The sequence below is a fragment of the Cryptotermes secundus genome, unplaced genomic scaffold, assembly GCF_002891405.2.
Source record: "Cryptotermes secundus unplaced genomic scaffold, Csec_1.0 scaffold1951, whole genome shotgun sequence".
NCBI lineage: Eukaryota > Metazoa > Arthropoda > Insecta > Blattodea > Kalotermitidae > Cryptotermes > Cryptotermes secundus.
Window position 1 is genome coordinate 603,627 of NW_019727443.1, and position 26,120 is coordinate 629,746.

Consider the following 26,120-nt stretch of genomic DNA (forward strand, 5'->3'; position numbering starts at 1 on the left):
TGGCAGATGAAGAAATCTAGTGTGTTCTGCAAACAGGACTCCACAACTGCCCATACAGAGTTGGTATCGCAGAGCTTTGAGAGAAATGTTCACTTTTGATGCTTTAGAGGTTCAAGGATTTGGGATGAAGCAAAACAACTAATTGTAGTTGATGTAAATGCTGGAGGTTGGAATCAAAAGTATGGAAGATTATAAATTTCCCTCATGTGCACTGAATTCATGTAAATTTCATATCGTTATAATGTCATGTGATGGTGTCACTGTAGATGGAGTTTGGATTGGTAATCAGATTTATTGGATACTTTAACACACAACTCGTGACTACACTTTACACATCACACAGAAGGGTGTTCACAGTCATGGTCTTCAGTGCACTGCTTGGTAGTGGCTTCCAGCACTAGACATTCCCCTTTGCCTGGCTTCCTGAACTAACCAGGCCTCAGTTACTGCAGTTCTCAACTGATTGGCTGTCTTTTCTACACTGCTTAGCTCAGTTGGTTGTTAATGTGATGACTGCTGACCCATTGTGTAACAAAGGGCCTGTTCGCTCAATAGCACCATTGCATATTTGGCATACTGTTATCTATCAATGGATGTTGCTTCCCTGTTTAAATTATTCCATCTTTCAGCAGACATGTCACAATAATTCATTTTTATGTACAATGAATTCCTGTCATATACTATTTAGTGAGTGTCAAGCAGTCCATGCTGGCTTGGATGGAGCGTGAAACTGGCTGACATGTCAAGAGTGAGATACTCACACCTCCATTTCCCATTACACCTATGTGTTGTATAAATTGTGCAAACACAAATTTACTTTTCTTTATTTGTAATTTGATGTATGTCAGCAATAAACTGTGTGTTGCTAGATAAACAGATGATGGTGAATAATGAATTAGGAAGTGATGGTCGCGGATTTCTCAGTGAAACAAATTTGGTGTTCCAGCTGACCTTCACCCAGTTCTAAATGTAGGTACCCTGAAAACTTGGAATTAGAATCAACACGTGAGTTTATAGATATTTTATTTCAGAAATTAATAGTTTTAAATGTGAAAGAAAGAGGGAAACTTATAGAGGACTGTTATGTTGGTACTAAATGAATTTCGCAAAGATCCACAATGTTACGTGAACCGTCCTTTGGTCACCCCTGCATTGATTTGTGGGGTTTGAAAGATTCATAGTTTGGCACTCCTGGTCTAGTTGTATTCGCCCCATGAATTTAATATATCGATATTAATTTATATTTATGGAACGTTGTGCTCGTTGTCGCTCTCAGGGACAGTAATATTTGTACCGTAGAAGTCAAAATACTCGGAATGTTTATCCTTGAATTTAGGTGCATTGATTAGTCTAATTGGAATTATCAATTTCGTTAACATACGTATTAATTGTAATAAATTAGTGTAAGGAAGAATATAAAATACAGACGTTACGTTTTATTATGCCGAACAATTGTTTTTAATTATTGAATTCTGTAATCTATTACACCTTACATTCAATTCCGAACAGTTCATTTGAGTGGAAATTCGTACACGTTGTGGTCTAGCGGTAAAATTAGGAGGATGTTTCGATGGTTTCGGTGATTGGCTACATGGGGCAAACAGGTTCCTTATCATTATTAAATTATTAAATTAACATTTTTACATTTTGGAACTCAGTTATCAGTAATTATTGTAGAATGTGTATTATCATGATAGTTCACAAAAATAATATGTCGTTGTATAGCATATAAAACTCGTATGCCGATTTTCAGACTATGCTTTGATAGCTTCCTGTCAGTTGGCTCCGGTCATCATGGCTGCGGAACATCAGTACTTTTATGAAGATGAAGTGTACAGAATTAATAAGAAGGGTAACATTGAATTTGGAATGGTGCTGGAAAATTCCGAGCTTGTTAGTAGTGACGAAAATTCAGACGTTGAAGAAGGGGGCAGGATGAGGAAGGGACACATTCGTGTGGCATGGCATCCTACAGGAGTGGAAGAAATCATTCCAGAACGAAAGGTATTTGTTTAATGCAGAATAAAATAAATGTTTAGTCACACACATTCGAAATAATCGTACATGAAGAATGAAAGTATATTTATTAAGGAACTATACATGTCAGAAGTGTAAAGTGCTAATCTAATTTTGATTAACGGTCCATAGGTGCTAGAAGGAATTTCTGTACCCTTCATCAAATATTAGGATGATCAAATCAAGGAGAATGACCTGGAATGGACATGTGACACATGGGAGAGATAAGAAATTCATGTAAATTGTTATTTAGAAGAGACCATGGGGGACACCCAGACATTGATGGGATTAGGATGTAGAAGTGGTTCTTTAAAAGTTGGGTGTGTGCTCAATTTATCTGGTTCAGTAGGACCCATTGATAGGATCTTGTCTGCAGGATAATGAATCGTGAACTTCTGGGTTGTATAAAGAATGGTGAGTTTCTTGATTAGCTGGAGCTAGTTGAGTCAGAGAGAGATAGATCTTGAGGAGTTTTTGTAAGGACTGTATATATATATATATATATATGCTTGTTAGTTAACGTAAATTTTACAGGATATTAGTTGTGTAAATCATGACAAATGGAAATCATGATACTGAACCAGGACATTTTTATTGGGTTTCCTTCTCCATCTTTCTAGGTGCATCTAGCTGACAGGTCACTGATGCCAGGAGATGTTGTTAGACGCATGATAAAAGGGAAAGATACACAGCGTGGTTATTGCAGAGACATAAAGGTGACAGCCTGTGTACAAGTTGTTGGGACCAAACAAGTAATTCCCAGTGTAAAAAGTGAAAACCTTACACCATTAGAGGTGAGTTCAAGCGCAAATAAAATTGTTAATATTGTACTTGAACTCAGAGTCCAAAAAAGAAACACAATCCATGCAATATTACTTTATTACAGGAATTTGCAGCTGATATAGCTGCATGCCTGGATTCATGGGTTGGTGGCATTAAGACTGTTCATTCTAAGCTGCTAATCCAGTGCTCTGATGGCTCTCGCTGCATTATTAATGATATTGAAGCAAGTTTCATGGAGGATTTTAATGAGAAGAGAGATTGTGTAAGTAAACATTTTGCAAAATGCTCTTTTCTGAACCAAAAACTGTCTCATTTAGCCATTAGGAAAACTGTATCTAGCTGTGATATCAGCTAAAATGTTAATAATATTACAATATGTACAAATGTAACATTCCTATCATTTGCTGTTTCTCTGTTTCCTATCACAGACCTAACAGAAAACATCCAAAGATATTATGAAATTCACATTTCATTTAAATTATTTGTTGCTTATCTGATTTTAATTCAGCCATCTTCTCTTGCCGCTGTGGATATTTTCGTTGATTTGTTTTATAATATTGTCTATGAATTTATGTTCTTATTCTCATGTAGTCCATTGGCGCATTTTGAATGTGAAGTAAATGTGTGGACTCGATTTTATGTTTTAGGAATGTGAATTCCGAAGCAACCGTGATGATTTCTACCCAGGGCAGACTCTATGGGGCCCATTACATTGTCTGGAAGAAGCAGAGTGGATTCATTGCACCAAAGAGCTGAAGGCCCAGCGAGCCAAAGCCAACAAAATTATCAAAGTGATGGTGGAGGAAGTGCAGACTGATTCTGTTGGAGTGCACTGGCAGTGCCGAGCCTACTCAAAAGATGGCGCTGGTGCTGAAAAAGAACAGCCGAAATTTCTAGTGCAGGGAGATGACCTTAAAAGGTGTGTTTCAAGTGGCACAATTAATTTTAATGATCCCAAGTCAGTAATGTTAATGTTAAATGTCTAAAAAATGTAATATTTTTTTCAGTTTAATATACGAATATAGTGCTCTCCCAAGAAACCTTTAATAGGAATTTTGCCCTACTATAAGTTTCATGTTCATTGTATTTTGGACTTGTGAAATGTGAAATATATGTATGAGCCTTTTATGTGCATAATGTTTTATAGGTGTGATATTTATAAGAATGTCCAAAGCAGTGGCTGTGTTTCTGAACTCATGCACTTTTAAAAGTGCACTTAAATCATTGGAATCAAGAATTCTGTAAATTAACTTTTGTCACCCAGAAATATAATTCTTTGTTAGGTTTGAGGTTCTGACGGTGGTGAGTGACTATGATGAATACTACATTATGGAATGTGATGTGATAAAAGTCTGGCAGAAGTTCACTGATGTTTCAAAGGAGTATTCCACCTCCATCTTCAGGATTAAAGTGTAAGCCAAACAAGAAGCGAGTAGGAAGCAGAACACAGATTACTCTGCTCACTGTCCTTTGGCTTGGCTTACTCTTTGACCCTGAAGATGGAGGCGCTATGTTCCTCTGAATTGTTGAATTCTGCCAGACTGTAATGTCACATCCAACAGAATAGTATTCTTTTCAGTAGAATCCTGTATCTCCCGATTCTGCAAGGCAGGTGACCATATTTTGACTTGCCGAAATAACAGTACTAGTATTTAAAAAATGCAGTGCTTTTCGAGCTGGACTGTGGCCAGGCACTGTTATAGTAATGTGATGAACAACAGCTGATAGAGAGTAATAGTGAATTAGAACCAAAGAGCCCCCATTGACTTATCATCTTTTTAGCTCAAAATAAACAACTTTAATGATTCTTGCTACAGGCTCCGTTTGCTGAACGTATTTGAGCCATGCACGTTACAAGTCGGTGACCGTAATTTCTACACTTTTCGAGAAGATGACACTGTTGTCATAAAAGAACATTGGCGGCGTTCACAGCGTGATTTTGTTCTGGCTGGTAACCCTGTTACAAATGGACCTGCTTCCACCATACAACAAACCAAGACACACAGCCCAAGTAGGGACAGGAGCCAAGGTAATTCACTGAATTCTAAATGAACTTGAACCTTCTATTGTTTTTGGCAGATTTGTCACCGTGACATCTCATGCTGAATGCTGATGAGGGCCAGCAGCAATTTAGCAGTCGGTCAAATGACGCTGGAGTGCTTACCTCTTGACTTCAACATTCTGTTATGTAAAAGTGTAATTAACCTGCACATTCTTGTGAATACAATAACGAATCTTTGGGTTCCGTAAAAGACAGAATTTTTTTCTTTAGGAGCCGTGCAACTGTTGAGATGCCTACGCAAAGTGTAGCAATATTCTCTTCATGTTATGGCATCACTTCTCCTTTGTATGGGTTGATGAACCGCAATTTTGCTTCCTCCTCCTCCATCCCGTAACCTTTCATTTTCAATTTCATGCCAGCTCCTCTTGACTTGCTAAACTTTCATGTTCTGGGTTCTCCCATAGGGCTATGTCATTTGAGTTTTGAAAGGTTGCACAAAATAAATAACTGTTTGAAGGGTATACACTTCTGGGTTTTAACTCTTGTGTAGTCCAGAAGAACCCAACATTTCAGAGAAAAATTTATCTTCTCTATCTCCAAGGTTGAAGAGTAAGCCAGGCCTGCTTCTTGCTGGTTTCTTGGTTGGCTTACTGTTCAACCCTGAATATGGAGACACTGTGTTCCTCTGCCCTACACAGCGTTACGGCCTAGAAGATGCTGATTTTCATAGTTGCTGCTGTGAGAACCTCAGATGCTCTATAAGTATTTTATTGAAATTCAAAATCCTCAAATGAAAATTGAGAGTGTTCACAGATCTGTATTCATTTAGGAATTAGCTGCCGTTCAATTGGCCATATTTTAGTTCATGATTTTTATAAAAAATCATAATTGTAAGATATGAGATATATTAATATAATAATCATCCATGCATGAACACAATTATAAAAGCAATATAAGAAACATAAGGTAAAGTTGTACCTGTTCTTAACTAATCAAGCATTGTGCCATGAAGGCGTATGGAGGAGTGGATGTATAGATCCATATTTTCTTGATCTTGGCACTAGTTGGAGGTGATTGGTCAGCTTCACGCCCTGGCCGCTTTATCCCCGGGGAAGAACCCCCCCCCCCCAGTACCCATTGGATAGGAGGCTGGGTGGGCTCCAGAGCTGGTCTGGATAATGTGGAGAAAAGAAAATTCTTGACCCTTCTGGGAGTTGAATTCCGAGTCCTTGGTCATCCAGCACGTAGCCAGTCGCTGTGCTGACTGAGCTATCCTGGCTGCTTCAGTGATTGATATCCTTTTTCTTTTGTATGCACAGATATTTTGGCAGATCCATCAGAATCTACCAACCAGGTTGCTGTGCCAAATACCGATGTTCAGGGCACTGTTAGCAATACGCACTCTGTGATGGTTCTGCATCCAGCAGTCCCAACAGTTGAAGTGACGAATGGGAGTCCCATGCCAGGATCTGATGTGAATGCGGGTGGTGACCACCTGGAGGACTGGGACACAGAGGACACCGGAAGCATGTCTGATACGGCCTCCATTAGCAGTGGTTGCAGTAGTGTCGGATCACAGGGTGAGACACAGCCCCAGTATATACTTTATGATCAGACAAGTCTGAATGTCTAGAAGTTTGCATATGTGGTGCTGGCTGCATGAAACATGAGCTATCTTTAAAATTGTGCTTAGATGTCTGTATTTCCTGTGATTCAGATAATTTATTTTGTTGTGTGATCTGCAGGAAAGAAGAAACGAGGACCAGCTCTGATGACGAAAGTTCTGAAAAAGAAGAAGCTACGTAGAACGAGGAAACGAGCCCCTCCTGTCACTTTGCAGCCAGGACAGAAAGTTGTGGTCGAGACACTGTCCACTTCATCCATTGCTGATGTTGTCTGGCAGGTAAGGGCATGGTCTGTGAAGTCAACTGGTAGATTGTCCCATCTGTGAAAGGTGTCATGACAGAGAGCAAATGAGGATAGTTTAACAGTCAACCCTTTAATTTGATATAATCTGAATTCTGTGAACCTTGAGCATAGTGTTATTACAATGAAAACCTACCCAGCATTTGCCTTGAATTATAGTAATTCATGTCTCATCAAAATTCTATTTCTTCCTGTTTTTTCATGTTTAAAAGAAATGATGTAGAAACCAAAATGCTTGTCTTGCTATGTCTGTCGGTTGCCTTATAACAAGGCCTGACTTCTACAGACTGCTTTCAGTGAAACTCGGAATGGTGGACCTATATTAAATTTTGTCAACCTAGATGTTGCTGTCTCCAGTGCTTATTCTGTGAGGAGCTAAGGTAGCATAGTCAGTACAGCAGCAACTGGGGTATGTACTTGAAGGGCTGGGTTTGATTCCTGACAGAGGCAAAGAGTTTCCTCTTTGCCACTGCCTGCAGACTGGCTGTAGTGTGTGCCATGGGTAATGTTGTAAAGAGGGTGGTGCATGAAGCCAACCACACACCTCCATCTAGTGCCAAGGTTAAGAATGCATGGAGCCATACCTCCACTGCCCATACATCTTCATAGTGTGCTGTTTAATTAGGCAAAGAGACAAATTCACTCTGTACTGTGATGATAATTATCTTTATTTCATGGTAGGATGGTTCAGTTGAGTATGGGATTCCATCAACTCAGCTTTATCCCATCCACCATCTGGATGATCAAGAATTTTTTCCTGGTGACTTTGTTATTGAGAACAAGGAAGAAAGCTGCATGAGGGTGTATGGCGTGGTTCAGAGTGTCGACCATGCCGGAAGAACAGCCACAGTAAAATGGTTTAAAACTTACACCTCTCAAGAGGAGCCTTGGTAAGTCTTACTGTTTGTAATTATAAAAGCACTGTTAAGATTATTGTGTTGTGGAATGGGGTATCTACTCTGGTAGATATTACGAGCGTTCTGGGAGGAACTACTTCCATCTTCAGGAAAAAAATTGTAAATAACTTCAAGGAAGATGGAGGCAGCAGCTTCCTCCAAAATACTGGTAAATATCCACTGAATTGTGCCGTCACACCAAGAGGACACTACTGACGCTGCGGTGATTGAGACTAGCTCTTTCTAACGGGCCCAACTGAGTAGGTTTATCCTTCCCTATCCACCTGAAGATGGAGACAGATCCAGTCTCCGAAACGTCGTGGTCTTTTGTCTTTTACATACCAGACGATGGATGAAGTCCAAAATAAGCCAGAAGAAGTACAGTATACACCATCGCAAGAATCCTCAAGTCTATCCAATGTTGTGCAAGCCTAAAATCTCATAAAGAGTGCTGCTGTTTTCTGTATTCACAAGGTCTGTAGCAGTCTGCTTCTGTATGCTCTACTGTACTACACACATGCACCCCTATCAAACCTGTATTTGTAAATTTCTCTCAGCATTCTGTAAATATTTAACTGTTGGTAATTTTCAGCCCTGCAATGTTGGAAGCAAATGAAGTCAGTGTGTATGACCTGAAGGATCACCCTGACTTCCAGTATCGCCCAGGCACAGTTGTGATCAGGGTCGCCAACTTTGAGGGAGAAGATGCGAACTGTACAGCTGGTCAAGTTTTGGATAATTACCCAGAAGGAATGGTGAGAATTTTAATTACAATTTCTAACGAAATCCTTCAAAATGCTAGTACCCTATGTTGTCTCAGTTCCTCAGAAAGAAAGTTTTAAGAATGAATTTGTTGGTATTTGTCATTTCTGATAAGTGGTGATTTATTTGTGTCATATGGTGATTATGGCATCTGATCCCAGGTGTTCAGTGTCTGTCTGCAGCAGGATCACTTTCTGTGTTGACAGGTGCGTGTTTGGTGGGTGGATGGACACGTTTCAATGTCATGGCCTCAGGATTTGTACAAGGTTGGCGAGTATGACAGTGATGAAGGTGAACTGTGGGATGATGGTAGCAGTGATGCCTCATGGGAAACAGAATCAGAGGACTGTGTTATTGCCGATGATATGTATGTCCTATTACACACTTCCTTGTATTGTATTAGAAAGTTTACAGGTTGATGTAACTGTAAGTTATAGACCATTTCAACAAAGAAATTTTAAACTCAGAGTCTTTGTCAACTGAACAGGTTCATGATGAAATTAAAATGGGAATATGGTGTGGAAATGATTGTTATGAACTCTGAAAACTGTTGTCAACTAATCTGATTAGGATTAGGGCATAGAAAGCATTTCTGCCAGTTTTTGTGTTGGTGTGAAAAGTGGCCTGTTTACTTTTAGGAAAGAATGTAAATTACTTGTTACTGTGGTACTTTAGTTGGACTTCATCCATTGTCTCATTTAACTTGTGTGTATAGCTGTATATAGAAGCATAAGCCCTGTTCGAGTGCCCGAATGATATCCTGAATACAATGCTGTGTAAGTTCTTGTAGGATTTTTCACCCGATAACATTTGCAGTCTTGACCTTTTCTGAAAACAAATTTACATTGCACGTCTGTGGTGTAGTGGTCAGAGTTCCTGGCTACAGATCCAGAGGTCCGGGTTCGATTCCCGGCGCTACCAGATTTTTTTTCTGAGAAGTAGTTGGTCTGGAACGCGGTCCACTCAGCCACGTGAAGATAATTGAGGAGCTATTTCAAGGAAATAGCAGTTCCAGTCTAGAAAACCGAAATTAACAGCCGTGGGGATTTGTTGTGCTGACCACGCGACACCTTCTATCCGCTTAAGTTGGCACTAACTTGTCCAACAAGCGGCAGTCACTCGGTCAGGATAGTTCGCTTGCGGACTGAAATAACGTTGATGTTGGTAGTTCGCATTTGCGGTGAAATTGTCATTTAATGTTTATGAGAGTGGATCTGTGGGAACTGTAGCTATAGATGGGAATTGTTTAGTTCATAGCCATAGTACACATCTGGGTCCGTACAGTATGAATGTGTACAGTGACAATGTAGCGTCTGTCATTCTGAAAAATATGCAGCCTCTGCGTATTAATATGATGGAAGATTGCAGTTGTACTTCTTTTTTTGGTCTTAGTATGGTCTGAATTTATAATAAAGCTACAGAATTTAAGTTCTTAGATGTCAGTAGTGGCTATCTAATCTGCATGTGTGTGTGTGTGTGTACGTGTACATGTAGGTGCACAACTTTGTTGTCTGTCCTGTTTCCCACCTTGACTTCGTGCTCTTGCCAGTGTGTACACTAGCCATTACCCTTGAAGCAATATGGCTGCTGTGGGTTATGATGTCAAGGAAAGCAGCCACATTCCAGGTGAAGACTGGGTGTGTCTACCTGTGTGAACTGAGCACTAGAGCACGTTAGTCGCTGGCTGGCTTCCCACCACGGCAGCCCGAGATTGATCCCGGGTCTGTTCAAGTGGGATTTGTGGTGGACAAAGTGGCACTGGGGCAGGTTTTCTCAGAGTACTTTGGTTTCCCCTGCCAATCTTCATTCCACCAATTGCTCCACAATCACCCTCACTTATCGTGGGCTGGTACAATAGGCCAGAAGTGGCTGCAGTACAAGGGACTTGGTCCCACCCCACTACCAATAAAAAAAAGTTATTTTTGTTTCTGCAGATGTCCTGAAGAAGATTTAGAAGAAATGCTGAAGCCAAAATTAGCTGCAAACATAGAGAAGGCTCGCATTGCCATGTCTCGCCTGGAAGAGATCTTCACTCAGAACCCATCACTGCAGACAACAAGTGTCATGCGACAGTTGCTTGATGTTTATAAGGACTGCAGGTTAGTTGCTTTGGACTAAGAATGTCATGTGAACAGTGAGTTTGGGAGGACGAGATGGTTGCGGCATGTATCATACAAAGGAGGGATCAGAAGTCTGTATTGCGACATGTAGACCCTAGAAAGAAGAGACCACTGGGAGAACAGTATTAAAATCAGCCTGGAAGATGTGGGATGGGAGGGCGTGGACTGGATTCATGTGTCTGAGGATATATACGAGTGGCAGGCAATTTAGAACATGGTACTACACCTTCTGAGTTACGTGACTAGCCGAGTGATGTAGTTTTTCCCCCGTGGGTTATTCAGCAGTACTTTCTCAGTATTGATACCGTATGGTGGATATTAGGATGGTAGATAAATTATGAATCGGAAAGGACTTGGAAGCAGTCGTGGCCTAATCAAGATTTGTCTTTAGAGATTGAGGAAAACCGGTCAGGATAACCAGTGTTCCAGTGAAGATTTTGAACCAAGCACCTTCCGGATACAAGCCATAGAGCACTAACTGCAAACCAACCTGTCTAGTGGCTTACCTTCTCAAGAAGGACTCTCCTTCCTGGAGACAGCTTGCTTCGGGTTCCGTAAGAGGATGTGGGGAATTTCTGAAGCAGCAGAGTGACCAGTAGCATCATGAGGAAGCCTGCTCCATGCAGTTGGGTGGTTGTTCAGACAGTGCTGTAGTTAAGGACCCATTCAATATATTTGTATCATTAGTTAATGTTGAAATGTTGCACATTTTTATATATTTCAAAGAAATCGCAAAAAATAATTTTCAAAGGAAATGATAATACAAGGAAAGTGTTGTCAGGAACGTTTTTATAATCCACACATGGAAATACACAGAAGTCACCCTACTTTACGCTAAGGAGGAAATCAGTGCTGTACACTATTATTAGTGTAATATTGTTATTATTATTTTGTAATACAAGCCTCTAAAATGTGTGCAGTGATGCCTGCTTCATTGTGAGATGCAGTTTTGACAGTTTTGTGTGATAGCATTTGTATGTGTACTGACAGTTCTAAATGAAGCAGTCTCATGTTTTTAGTTCAAGGTCTGTGTGAACCTTCTGATGTGTTCATCTGTCGTCAGGTACTTGGACAAACTGATGGGAACTTCATTTTTCCATGAGAGGCACTTCCAAGGTCTTCTGGAGCGTGTAAGGGAGCGTGGACGTGCCAATGTGGCCCAGAGGGTGGCTGATCAAGTCAGTAGACTGTTCCATCAGTCAGATGTTAATAATGTTCATCCCAGTCTTGTGACATGTACCAATTCTCTTGAAGAGACTACATTCAGCAATAAAGTCTCCGATCCAGCAGGAAGTGGTAAACATTCTGAAATGGGTGTGGTCAGAAAGCAAGAAGGTGTGATACAGAGTGCATCTGACGTAAGTACTTTGGAAGTGGGGGGTAGACAGAGTGGAACCAATGAAGTGAACTGTGTTTACTTATCGGAGTACAGTGCTCATAGGATTGGTGGTCAGGGGGTGACCGTTGATGACTGTAACATCCCTGCATCTACTGTAAATAAGGATAGGAGTAGCGGCAGTATTGCCAACAATGACTCACTTCCATCAAGAGAGTTTCTTCTCAGTGAAAACTTGGTAAATCTAGAACGACATGTCATCACTGCTGCAAATAATCACAACTGCAGCAATCTCCACGAGTCTGATGATGTTTTGAGGGAGATTGTGACAGAGCCACACTGTACAGCTACTAGCAAATCAAGCGGAAGCATTGGACAGAGAAGTAACGGGAACTACAGTAACAACAAGTTGCACGCACAGAATGATGAGAGGGGTGGTGGAGTCACGAGTAATGCCACCAAACATAATGGGTGTTATGGTTCTCCAGTTGTGTCTGCGAAAGGCAGGCATTCCACATCCACAAATTCAGCTGCCCCTGTAGCAACTGCTTCTGAGCCTCACAATTCTAGGCGGTTATCAGATGTCAGTGGAGCATTGGCGGGAACTGCGGGCGGTTCCCCCTTGTCCCTTTCCTTGGTGTCCAATTCTCATGTGTGTGTGAAACTTTGTTCTCTGATCAAGGCTCAGCTCGTTAAAGCTCACGGAGAAGTTACACGTCGATTCGGTGGCAATCAGGGTCTTATGACTCTAAGTGATGCGTTCAATACTCGATTTCCAGTTGATAATGGCAGCCATAAAGACGAGAATGAAGCCGAGGAAGGCGGATGCAAAACAGATGTACCTGCAGGTAAAAACCAGGGCAGAGAAACTCATGTTCCGACAGAGAGCAGGAAGCCAGAGCCGCTGTGGGATATGCCTGAAACAACACATTCAGAACCTTCAGCAGCTGCAGAACTGCCACCGCTGTCGGAGAAGGTGAAGGATGGTTTGAAGGACATGTTCCATGCGCTGTCCAGACTAGGAGGGGGACAGATGGTGCCATCTCAGAATCAGCCCACGGGTATCAAGTCTGCGGAAGTTGGAGACAAGGAAGAAGTTTTGGCAGCAAGCACAGATTCTGCTGCTGTTAGTGCTCCTGCAGAAGAGAGCAAGGACCGAGGGACAGCAAATCCTGTACAGCACACGGGAGAGGAAGTTGCTGATGAATCTTGTGGTGAAGGTGAGATCCAGAACAGTCAGTTACTTTACCTGTTGCTACATTAGCACTGGGACTGTGCGGTGCTTGCTTTTATTTACTTCCTCATTCTCCTTTCTTATTACCTTGTCAGCTTTGTGTTTTATGAAACAGTGTTTTTCCAACTCATTTTTTGTGGGTGTGTGCCTGCAGAGGAAGAACATAGATTGAGGGAGAAGTTGTTGTAGGAAGATAGTGAAAGCTGCATAATGACAATCTTTATAACTTGTACTCTACATCAGATACGATCAGTGTCATCAAATGAAGGAGAGTAAGATTGGAAGGACATGTAGCTTGCATGAGGGACATCAGAAGTGCATACAAAATTTTAGTCATAAAACCTCAAGGGCAGAGGCAACTTCCAAGTGTAGCATAGATGATTATTAAATAAATAGATTATGGGGCGGTGGATTAGAGTCATCTGGCTTGGTGTAGTGTTCAGTGATGGGCTTTTCTGAACGCAGTAATAAAATTTTGGGTTCCTGAAAAGTATAAATTTCTTTTATCATATTGACCATCGGCTTCTGACGAAGGACTATGCTCTATGTAGCTTGCTAGTTTACTGAAAGTTTTGCATTATCATGGCATGAATTTAGTGCCATTATGTCTCTGCTATATGTATTTATTTTATTCTGCAGGATTCTCAGTTATGGACTCCGCCCCCAACAGCCATAAATTCAAGCTGACTATGTTCCAGCCAGTTGATCCACAGAACTTCTTTCGGACTGTTAGAAAGGAAATCAAACTTCTACGATCATCATTACCACCGGGTATATGGGTTAAAGGGTTTGAAGATCGAATGGTAAGTCTTTTGTATCACTTCTTGTTTTAGTGGCTCATGTTGATGAGAGGTACTCTTGCAAGACGTAACAGATGTATAATTAGTAACGCAGAAGTAAATAGAATGAATGAGAAAATTGTGACCTGGTTCGGAGATGTGGACTGATCTTCGCAGACAGTTTCCAATCTTTCGTAACTGTTTATTGCAGCAGTGTGTGGAACAGTTTGCTTGACTAGAATATGAGGAGCACAAGGCTCTTGTGGCAGTGACTTTGTCATGTGATACCTTATAGTGTGATGGATATTCATCAGTGTTTTGTAGGAGCATTGGTAGTAGTCTGTCAGACTACAAGATATCACATCCATGGCAACTGTGAGAAATGTGAAATATAATGAACCAGAGATATTTCCACTAAAATTCTCAGATAATTATAAATATTGAACATGCAAGGTTAGACTGTTACTGCAGCCACCCTGAAGATGGAGGCAGTATTTTTCTCCACTGAAATGTCAGGCTACACAGAGTCATAAAACAGAAAGTCAGTAATTAATTGTATTTTATTTTTTCCCAGGATTTGTATTCAGTAATGATCCGTGGACCAGAGAAGACTCCATATGAAGATGGATTGTTTTTCTTTGATTTCCAACTCTCAGCTGAGTATCCTAAGGCCCCACCATTGTGCCACTATATTAGTTATTGCAGTGATCGCCTCAACCCAAATTTGTATGAGGATGGTAAAGTCTGTGTTAGTCTGCTCGGTACATGGAGTGGGAAAGGCACAGAAGTGTGGACCCTCCACTCAAACTTGCTTCAAGTTATTGTGTCAATTCAAGGTAAGTTCACCTCTGCAAGAAATTCCTCAGTAACTGCATACACATCACTCTGCTTGCTATATTTGGCATTGTCTATTATCTTGAGTTTTTTCAAACATTAATTTTCTGAAAGCTGATCTGTGCTATCGTTAGACGTGAGAAGAGAGAGGTTAGTCCTGTCACTTGTCCAGTGTTTAAGAGTAGCATCTTCTGAAGAGCCCAGATGAGCAGGAACGTTTCCTGCCTTACCCCTGATGAAGGAAACAGATCCAGTTTCCACAATTCTGTGTTTGAAGAAGCCCAAGACAGTGAACAGTTTAGAAGATAATAGTCATATTTACTGTAACACAGTGTCATCAGAAAGATTTAGACATAGTTAAAATTATCTGTTTTTATGCATCCATTGTTGAATTTTTATATTTATTCTTTCACAAGCCTTTTCTAAACAGGAAATGTTTGAAGTAAGAATGAAGTGTCCATTGTGTTCAGACAGGTTCAGTCCCTTGAGAATAAAGTACATCTAAGAATGTAATGTAGCCAAATGGGCCTCGTGACAGCAAGTTCCGTGGGGCACAGCTGAGAAAGAGAAACACTTGTATGCAAACCTTATTAGTCCCAAGTATCAAAAATGTTGACCTCATGCAGGTTCCTGGCATCAGTGTTGTAAATTTTGACTTTTACAAAATTTGTTGTATGTGACAGCGTGTGACATCTGTTGGCATTTTATCTGAACTACAATAAAGAAATTAAGATTATTGTCTTGGGGGTTGTAACACTGTATGTTTCATAGGTGTATATATGTTCCCCCAAAACACTGGACTGCCTCTGAACTACATGATATTCCAAGCCTTCGTACTCTGCCATGAGAACCCCAAATGGACACTGGAGAAATATTTGGAGTGAATTTTACCCCCAGCATTTGAAGTTCTTAGGCAGTTTTTGTATATGTTATTTAGTCATGAAAGAGGAGTAGCTCTGACAATTTAAATTGTGGCTTGGTAAACTAGAAAAATTAAAGGTGTCACATTTGGTATTATACTGCAGCAACCTGTTTCACTGGGGATTCTAACTTTGTGTTCCCACTCCTTGCCATCTTTGTGCCACCTTGCTGATATATATTAATGTTCACATGTCTTTGTCTCTTTATTAGATAACACTACATGATTTGGGCTGACTGACCATCGTCTGGTGTATAAGGTGCTGAGTTGAAGTTATATGCTGGTCTTGTGTTCGTTCCTCTGCTTCTCATTTTTGATGTAAATGCTTCAGAATATTCTAGGTTTTATTAGATTCTGTTGCTATTCTTATCTGCCATGATGGCTGGCCACCAGCAGCAAGCTTCTGCTTCTAGAGAAATGCTCAGAACAGCCACACGCAGAACAAAAAAGGATAAATCAGCAAAACAATGAAAGCATACACCAGACACATGCATAACAAAGGCAAGATAATCTAGTATCACCTTGAATATTCTGACGCATTTACATAAAACAATGAAAAGCAGAACAGCGGATTCCTTCAGCACAACACCTTATACACCTGATGATGGCCAGTTACGCTGAAACTTTAGTGTTATGTAGTAAGAAGACGAAGATATGTGAACATCAATATATATTGAGGTTGCACAAAGATGACAAGAGGTGGGAACATAGAATTAGGGCACTTTAACATATAGGAGACAAGAAGCTTCAACTTTTATTTGTTTCTTGTTACGATGAATGTTGGCAGGCCTGATCTTGGTGAGTGAGCCATACTTTAATGAGGCAGGCTATGAGAAGCAGAAAGGGTCACAGCAAGGCAAGGAAAATTCACGAATGTATAATGAAATGGCAGTTCTGAAGCTGGTACAGTCTCTCACAAAGCTAATCGTGCAACCTCCACCGGTCTTCCGGGAGGAGATCATGCAACATTTCCGGCAGAATGCCTACAAGTGAGTAATTATGTCCCCATGTCTCATAATGTGCTGGTTGTGGTTGGTTCTGGAAGGTGTTTGGGCAAACAAGGAAGAGTCTTGCGAGGCTTTGGCACAAGCTCTAGAGGCTGAATTATTGGATGCTACAAGAGCCATCAGGGTAATTTTATGCTGGGCACTTCTTATGACCTTTATCGTCTGGATTTGAAATCAGTGGTGATGGCATATCAGAGAATAGGGTATTTTAAGTCGTCCAGTACCATGGGGTTGTCATCTGGATTAAAACTGAGGGGTTAATGGCATTAGTATAGGAAATAAAACTCCAGTGGTTGGTTAGTTGGACCAACATGTGTATGTTATCACAATGCACAGCTGATAAAGGCTAATTACTTGTAGTAATTAATTGAGGTTACACTTGATTATGTGTGAAACAGTGTGTGAGCAGCAACTGCTGTTGGCTCCTGATACTGGATTCATGTGCGGTTGGTTACACGGTTGGATCCTTCAGCTTCTCTTCATTATCTTTTTCACAGGAGAGTGACATCTACCATTAGACCAGTCTTATAGGATGAAAATAATTGCTTCATGAGAACTGAACTAAAGTAATACAACTCCATTGATGAATTTATTGTAACATATATGTCTTGTAGAGGTCCCTTGTAGGACAACATATAACAGCGTAATTTACAGGTACAGGAAAATGATAGTTCCTCATGTATGACATCAGCTTTCAGGGTTATGTCACATGGAATGTTGTAAGTTTTCCGGCGTTTCAGCAAACACTTCATTTGCCACTTTCAGGATTAGTGTCATCTGTCACCTCTTATCCTGAATGGTGGAAAAGTACGAGGGTCGTACTGAAAGTCATGAGCAACAATTTTTTGTAAAGTAATATGCTTTATTATTGACAAACCAAATACACCACCTCAATCTACAGAGCTTTCTTTATTTTTCCACATAATCGCCACTTCTTTGTACACATTTCTCCCAGCGTTCTGGGAGTTTGAAAATTCCCCTTCTGTAGAATTACGTTCCAGCCATCCAAAGACACTGACACACTGCTTTCTGAATTGCCTCCCTTGTCTCAAAACGTTGTCCACGCAGCTGATCCTTTACAAATCCAAAAGGATGGTAGTCTGAGGGTACCAGATCTGGGCTATAGGAAGGGTGTGGAAGAACTTCCCACCCCATCTTTGCAATTGCTTCCAGTGTGAGGCCAGCGGCGTGCGGGCAAGTGTTGTCATGCAGGATGATGATGTTTCATTCCGGACGTTTATCATGCAATGCACGATGGGGCTTGTGCAGCATCTGGACATAACGAGCAGCATTGATGGTTTGCCCAGGTTCCAGGAATTCGGCCAGAATAAACCCCTCTGCATCCCAGAAGACTGTGCCCATCACCTTCGCAGCTGATGGCACTGTCTTTGCCTTCTTTTTTGATGAAGAATGCAAATGGTGCCATTCCATATTCTGCCGTTTCGTTTCAGGCTCGAAATGGTGAAACCAGCTTTCATCACCTGTCACAATACAGAGAAAAAAATCATCGCCTTCATGTCGATATCTCTGTAGCAGTTCTGAGGTAATGGCTTTTCGCTGACCTTTGTGGTCTTCGGTCAATAACCGCAGGACCCAACAAGCACAAACTTTCCTATAGCCCAAGCTTTCAATCATCTCCTGTACTGCACTGTGCCCTATTCCAAGTTTTCGGGCTGTTGTGTCCACAGTCACATGCCTGTCATCTTCAATGATCTCATCCACTCTTTCCTTGTTGCGTTCAGTTGAGGCTGTTCGAGGACGACCCCTCCGAGGCTCATCTTCGATGCTGGTGTTCCTATCTTTAAAATGTTTCATCCATCTTCAAACACTGCTCGCACCCATGCACACACTTCCATAAGCACACTGAAGTCTCTGGTGAATTTCTGCAGCAGGGATTTCCTCTTTCACAAGAAATTCAATGATAGCACACTGGCGAAACAACATATGGTTGTTGGCCATTTTGTTAGGAGTGATACTGGTCATGTGATGCAAGCTATTGACGTCACAAGACACTCAAGGTTAACACAACAGCTGGTTCCACCTACCACCATACTCTCTTTCATCTGCTGTTCCCAGGTTGAATGCAAAAATAGTTGCTCATGAGTTTCGATACAACCTACGTATTTTTCATTATATCTTTTCAGGAGCACCTTCTCACTGAAACATTTTTCATTCTCTTTTTTCATTAACCATGTGATTACTCCTTATTGGCTGTCACCCCACTTCTCTGTTTTATCCAGTCATGGCTTCTCTGTTAGTAGCTCACTGTGAGATCTACGTGGTGCTATCCAAAAGTTCCCAAAATATATTAATAAAAACTATTACATCTTACCTAGATCTTATTCTGCACCATCACCTTCAAAGTAGTCCCCTTGGGAGCGCATACATCGATCCTAGCGTTTATGCCACTTTTCAAATGCATCCTGAAGTCTTTCTTTGTTAGGGTATTTAGTATCGTCTGCATTTCCACTTGAATTTCCTCAACTGTATCAAATCTTCGCCCCTTCAACTTGATTTTCGTCTTGGGGAAGAGAAAGAAGTCGCATGGAGCTAAGTCTGGTGAGTACGGTGGGTGGGAAACGACTGCCATCTTGTTTTTAGCCAAAAATTCCTGTACAATATAAGCTGTGTGTAGTCGTGCCTTGTCATGGTGGAGTACCCAATCAATCGTGCACCACTTCTCTGGACTTTTTCTCCTCATGTTCTCCCTCAAACGCCTTAGAACGTCATGATAGAACTCTTTATTGACTGTCTGACCAGGAGGAACAAACTCCTTATGAACAGTTGCGTCAATATAAGAAAAAAAGATCAACATGGACTTAATGTTGCTCTTGACTTGTCAAGCTTTTTTTGGCTGAGGTAAAAAAGGGCTTTTCCATTGCAAAGATTGCTGTTTACTTTCAGGGTCGTAGCCATAAACCCAACTTTCATCACTAGCGACAACCTTCGAAAGAAAGTTTGGATCCTCTTGAAGCTGTTGAAGTTCCCTGCAGACTTCCAAACGATGCTGCTTCTGTTCATTTTGCAGCAGTCGTGCCACAAACTTCGTCGCAATCCTCCCCATATTCAGCTCCTCTGACAAAATTCGTTGACATGTACCATAACTTAGTCCCAAGGTGTTACAGAGGTCTTGGATGATCAGTCTATGGTCTTGCAGAATCAGATCCCTAACTTTCGCCACATTTTCTAGTTGACGGCCGTCCCAAACGATTGTCATCATCAGTCGATGTTTGGCCATTTTTGAAACGCTTATACCAGTCGTAAGTTTATGTCTGGCCTAAACTGTTGTCACCAAAAGCTTGCTTCAGCATTTGGTGTGTTTCTACAGCAGTTTTCCCAAGTTTAAAATAAAACTTTATACAGATACGCTGCTCTCTCAGGTTAGCCCTTGCAAAACCGCAAACTCACGGAAACACAACAGTGGAACTATGTTCACCAACAATAAACCCAACCACTCAACTCGACGCTGCTTTCGACACTGATTCAAGAAGGGTGCGTGGGGAGACACCTAGCGGTATTTCGATGTACTCATAACCATTTGCGCGCAAAATTCAAATTTTGGGAACTTTTTGATAGCACCACATATGTAAGAGCTTCCAGTTGTCCCCCATCCAAATTCACTGACCCTGAAACTAGCAACTTTAATTTTTGCCGAAACATCAGAAAACCAGCATTCATGCAGTACATTCCCAAATGCTGAAGTTTTACACTAAACTCCAACTGCAGAAACTCAAGGACACGTGATAGATGTAACTTAGTTTCGTTTTGTGTGCAATGTAGAAAGAAAAGCAAGTAACAGATGTTAGTGGCTTAGCTGTTTTCTTCTCTAAGGGTTAATGTGAAACTTAACAAAGTCATTACTTTGATTGGGCTAGCTTTATAATAACACTGTGGGAAGACTGTAAGAAAAAGGAACTTGACATTCACGCTTTCTTTTTCTTCAGTCTGCTGATTCTGTAACTTTCAGTGATTGGAAATAAATGTAGAAAATGGAGGCATTGTGTAACTGACTGTCAGTAATGAAAAAGAAATTAAGATGAGTGTTGTGTTTGCTTTCTTGAGGCTAGTGAATCGTCTGGAGACGTGGTTGGAGATATCTGAGCAGTACAACTCAACTCATCCCATCACCCCAACGACTCCAACTAGTTTTCGTGAAATGCATGGGCCAGGTGAGTTTCTGCCAAGAGGTTATTTTGCAGAGGCATTTTCTCCTTATCTGTTATTGCTTTCTTCATCCATATGCAGAGACTGAGCATTTGTGCAGATCTTGATGTCCTGAGGAGAGCCGGGATAGCACAGTTGGTATAGCAACTGGCTATGGACTGGACAACCAACAGGTTGGAGTTCAGTTACCAGTAAGGTCAAGAATTTTCTCTTGTACACATTGTCCAGACCAGCTCTAGGGGCTACCAAGCCTCCTCTACGATGGTTACTGGGGCTCTTTCACCGGGGGTGTAAAATGGCCATGACATGAAGCCAACCACTCAGCTCCAACTAGTTAAGCATAGGAACAACTTTACTTTTTACAGTGTCCTGAAGTGCAACACTGTGCAATATGATACGTATCAGCTTTCTGGAGAAACCTGCTGCCTGGGACTGTGTAGCTGCAATCCCCTTCCTCGTTCCCTTGTATCACTTGTTGTTCTCCTTCATTGCTTACTCTGGGTTGGTTCCTCCTGAATGCTAGTAAATTTCAGTCAGGCAACATGATGTCAGATCCCAGAAGACATCTTCATAGTTACTGCTATGAGAACCCCGGTCTCACAGTGAGGAATTACATGTGTAGCCCCTACCCCTGGGGAGTCTAATGGGGAAGGAATGAGCAACATTTCGTTTTATGGGAATTCCCAGAAATATTGAAGTCTGATTTCTGAGAGTCATTGCCACATTGCTGGTGCTCACTAGGAGACCTGTTAATATGATATGATGTCAGATGGGTTCAGCCCCTTCACTGCTAAGTGATTAGTGTCCAGCCGTTCCCTCTGGCTCATCTTATTTTTGTGTTTCATTAAATATGGAAATCAGTCGAGTAGAAACAGAATTAGTGCACACCAACCCTCACTTTATATCATGAAAATGGTTTGGGTAAATTTGTGGACTCACAATTTTACTGTATCTCTGGTAGGTAGCCAGGGTCAGACAAGTGTACAGTGTAGTTGATCTGCACTGCTAGGTGTGGCATTTTCTGGAGTATTCTTCAGATGTCACACGCAGTACCAGGTATGACTTGAAGTTCATATATTCATGACAAATGGAGGTGTATACCCACCAAATTTGTTCATGTCTGTGTATCTAAAGACTGTCTCTGTGGTCTAGTTGTCAGAGGTCCCAGGTTCGATTCCCGCCACCACCAGATTTTCTGAGAACTCGTGGTTCTGGAACGGGGTCCACTCAGCCTCATGAAGATAATTGAGGAGCTATTTCAAGGAAATAGTGGCTCCGGTCTGGGAAACCGAGATTAACGGCCGTGGGGATCAGTTGCGCTGACCATGCAACACCCTCTATACACTAAAGTTGGCACTAACTTCGCCGACAAGTGGCAGTTGCTAGGTCGGTATAGTTTGCTTGTGGACTAAAGCCACAGTTTTTTATGGTTCTAAAGTGTCAACCGTAATGGTGTCGATGGGTGCATCAAGGATGCCATATTATAGGTGCCATTACATTATGTGCTGACTAGTGTGAAGCTAACTGGCCTGTTCCATGACAAAATGAAGAGGGTATTGGAAATTACTTAACGTAATCCTTGGCTCTGCAGTCCTCTAAAAAACCGTGGCCTCCATTACAGCAGATGCTCAGTGTTCTCTGTTGTTTGCTTTTTGCCTCTGCCTCTTCATCTTCAGCTCTTGTAGATCATTCTCTGCATCTTCCAGCAATACATAACTCATAACCTTACCATACAATATCTGTCCTGCAGCCATCATTAAGTTCCTTAACAATCCAGACCCAACATGGACCCGAGAAGTGAAAGATTATCCCAAGTTTTTGTGGCTCTTAGTTTTTTTTTTTTTAAATTATTTACTGTACTAATTGTGTTTAAACCGTAACCCTAACAGATTTTTAATTTTTATATGCAGCCATTTCAAATGTGTTGAATGCTCATCTGCCAGAATTTCCATTAATTCCGGCATCGAAGGGTTTCTGCTTGACCCTCCACAAGAGTCTGGTTTTGTTTCGTGATGTACTGTCATCAGTGTCTATAAGAGAGGAACCCACCAGTTAGTACCAGGCTGCACTCTGGCCACAAGTAAGTAAAGTGTTCCAATTGCTTGAATTGGGTCGATCACGCAGCGTGGCATAGAACGTCCATTTGTGGACGATCGAGAGAATATGTGCACGCATATGTGTGTGGGAATATTTCTTGTGTGATGTACTGAGGATGCAGTTGTAAATCCAAATTATTCACATTTAGTAATAAATATTATTGGGTCAAGTTTATGATGCAGGAAACTGTACTATTAACTTAATTGTTGGAAACTTATGTTATGAATGATGCTACAGAATATGTAGTTTCTTCTGAAAACAAGGACTGATGATAAGTAACTTAAATATTCTTTGTTCATGATACAGATATCTAATTTTTCACGGGTAGATTTATATTTATTGTGATTTAGTTTGCCCAGGTTATATACTTTGTAATGAAGTTTGCGAGCAAACTTCTGGGTACGAGTACAGTGATATATAAGATACTTGCTAATGTTAAGGACTAGAATATTTACAGGCTAGCAAGCAATACTCATACATCAAAGCTATTCAAAATACTGTGTTGGTTCCTCATCATCATATATTATTACAATCTAGTTTCTTAGATGACACATGAATACCAGTGTCAGTTTGTATTACAGTTCACCAAATGTTAATGATAAATAATTGAGAAGGCCATCCGCTTCCTGTTATGGCACTCAGAACGCCAATTAATTTATTATTCTATAGCAGTATAACTGATTTTGTAAATTAATTACTTTGTTGTATTATTTTTAAACAAAATCCTATAGGTTGTATAATTCTCATTGAGTGGATTTAGTAAGTAAACTGTACACAAATCAAGACCCAACAGTTGTAGACATCTATAAATAATATGGTTCTTGGTTTCTGTGCTGGAGTAGACTAGCATGATCAGACATACAAATTGAACAGCTTGCACTGTTAGAATTTTATTGTGCTGCCCTTCCCTTGTTGGTGGTCGTGGGTTTATAAATTATCCTTTTTAATACAGTTTTGAAATAAAAAATAAATGAATTCAGTGCAACGAAAACCAAACAAAAGTTTGACGCAGCTTCAAATTTTACTGTTTCAGTGAAATTACATGGAAATACTCATGTCAGTTTGATTTTTATTTCTTTCTTTATTAGTTATTGTGTTACTCCGGGAGGTTTTTTCATTGTTTTTTTATTTTTGCCGGCCTTATGTTTGGAGAAATAGCAAATCCATTTTCACATACAGAATCCTATTTGCTCTCGACTGAGGCGGAATCGTTGCTTCATCATTTTTCTGCAATATACCTAGAGCTCCTGCAAGATGACATGCAAATCTGATCTATATGAAACAAATATATCATCAGGAAAATAACATTTTCTTGTACTTATATTCTAAGGAAGTTGTTCTACTGAAGTGTTGCTTGTTCAGTTAATCCAAAATGTGCATGTTGATAGGTCATTTGAGTGGTTACTCAAAATTTCAACAGAAGGCAGAAAACATAGATTGTATGGCTCATATCTCATACTTTGTTTGCTGCATATGTATCACAGAGTGTTGCACTACCTGTTATATACAGTTTCTGATCATATTATATCAAGTTCTGCCTGTATATTGTTGAAATGTACTTAAACAAGCACAATAAAAAAGTTTGGTTCGTTACCCATTGTGTATAGGTCACCAGTTTAGTGTTATATAATGTCAGTGTTCCTTTGGTACAAGATGTTCCTGGCCCAAGGTCCAGACTTCCCATTACAGTTGTGTTTAATTCCAACCTATACAGCCTTTAAAATTGAAAGAATGAAACTGATTTACGTTATTCAGGAACCCAAGAGGTATGTATTGTCATCTGAAGTTACTGTACTATATGCATATTCGAAAAATGACCTTTTCATTTCAGTGTGTTTCTTATCCCTTTTATAATGGCGAACATTGTTGCAATGCCAGAAAAGTATCCATTTAAATGAGCACAATCGTAATATTTTTTCTCTAAGCCTACCGTTATGTAACATTAATTTAAAGGTTTGATTAATGTATGAGGCCTCAAAGCATTCATCCATCTAATAATCTTGGTAGAATTAACCTCTCTCTCATTTACCTGTTCACAATGAAAGGCCACAAAAATGCACTTGTTAATGTTACCAGGTCTGCTTTTCATCCATTCATGTGTTCCAGCTCCAGAAAAACTGAATGGATTTTTATTAAATTTAATGTTAGGAAGTTCTGACAGCAGTCATCCATTGGACCCTGTCCTCAGATGAATTCAGTGCACAGTCTTGAGACTTATTCCTTTAAAAATTCATGAGGTAGAATTTGTGGTGGATTATCCATATATGTAATTCACAGTGTCTGTCCATCACACTCCAATGATAGGATGTAAGTGTGAATACATATTGTTTTTTATCAGGAAAGAAAACTCAGAAAATGTGCTTATTTTTGCTTTAACATGCATGGAATTGAATTCATCAGTTTCTTTCCCCCATTAGAGAAGCCCTGCAACCGTGACAACACTGTGTATATTCTCATAGTAAACATTGTTAACCAGCACAAACAACAAAGATGTTCCTCAAATTGCAGTGCAGACTGTCCTCAGTGGCCATACTAGTTCCACATAATTAAGAAAGTTCTGAGGAGATCTGGGTACTTATAGGATTGTGGTATGTTCTAATGTTGTGACAGACATTATCTCCAAATAGTCAACTTGTCAAGAAGGAATTTATGAAGTTCAGTAACCATGTAACATTCATGAAATTAATTTGCAAGTTAGTGGCCTGTTGGAATGAGCACCATTACTTAATGTCGGTGACATGTACATAGCACCAAAAGGGGTAAAATTGCACTTTTTGAAAATAACAAGGTAAAAATGTGCAGTAGTGAAAGATGAAACTTTACTTGAATGAAGGTAGGTTTTTAAAGTGGTGGTGTTGGACTGAGACCACGTGGTACATCAGCCTATTGTACCAGCACCAGATGATAGATGAGTATTGAGAATTTGGTGTAATGAGAATTGGCAGGGGAAACCTGCCCGGTTGTCACTTTATTCACCACGAATCCATGTGACTTCACCTGGGATCGAACCCGGGCCCCCACTGTGGGAAGCCAGCAACCAGCTGCCTGAGTGAAGGTAAGTATGTGTGAGGTTTAAGGACCTAATAGCAGTGACTGAAGATGGCTTAATGTCTTATGTGATGCCATGTAGCTGTAGGCAGGTACAAAAGTTTTAAAGGAATGCCCTGCTACTGTCTTCTGGACACGTTTGTACCCAGAACGTGAAGGCAGGAGGTTTCCACAAAAGATTGGTACCCATCAACCGA

The 26,120-nt window shown here is 40.6% G+C and overlaps 1 protein-coding gene across 2 annotated transcripts; it reads left to right on the top strand.

The window, feature by feature from the left end:
* Window positions 1-1,140: 1,140 nt before the first annotated feature.
* Window positions 1,141-24,468, top strand: LOC111864869 ((E3-independent) E2 ubiquitin-conjugating enzyme UBE2O). Of its 2 annotated transcripts, none has more exons than XM_023852437.2 (18): window positions 1,141-1,604; window positions 1,754-2,004; window positions 2,637-2,810; window positions 2,903-3,061; window positions 3,447-3,718; window positions 4,617-4,828; window positions 6,121-6,381; window positions 6,547-6,704; window positions 7,409-7,617; window positions 8,216-8,378; window positions 8,592-8,752; window positions 10,320-10,484; window positions 11,569-13,061; window positions 13,715-13,878; window positions 14,429-14,690; window positions 16,395-16,596; window positions 20,677-20,783; window positions 22,689-24,468. In XM_023852437.2, exons 1-18 carry the CDS (start codon window positions 1,571-1,573, stop codon window positions 22,832-22,834), a joined length of 4,593 nt encoding a protein of 1,530 aa, XP_023708205.1. In that variant the 5' UTR covers window positions 1,141-1,570; the 3' UTR covers window positions 22,835-24,468. The 2 variants fall into 2 exon arrangements, with proteins under 2 accessions (XP_023708205.1, XP_023708206.1); XM_023852438.2 differs by having other exon boundaries at window positions 1,142-1,336.
* The last annotated feature ends 1,652 nt before the right edge of the window (window positions 24,469-26,120 follow it).

Bases quoted from the DNA above. Each gene is read 5' to 3' on its own strand.
- LOC111864869 (XM_023852437.2), top strand. From the start codon at position 1,571: ATGGTTTCGGTGATTGGCTACATGGGGCAAACAG. The intron at 3,062-3,446 runs GTAAGTAAACAT...TTTATGTTTTAG, and splicing joins TTAATGAGAAGAGAGATTGT to GAATGTGAATTCCGAAGCAA. The intron at 8,379-8,591 runs GTGAGAATTTTA...CTGTGTTGACAG, and splicing joins ATAATTACCCAGAAGGAATG to GTGCGTGTTTGGTGGGTGGA.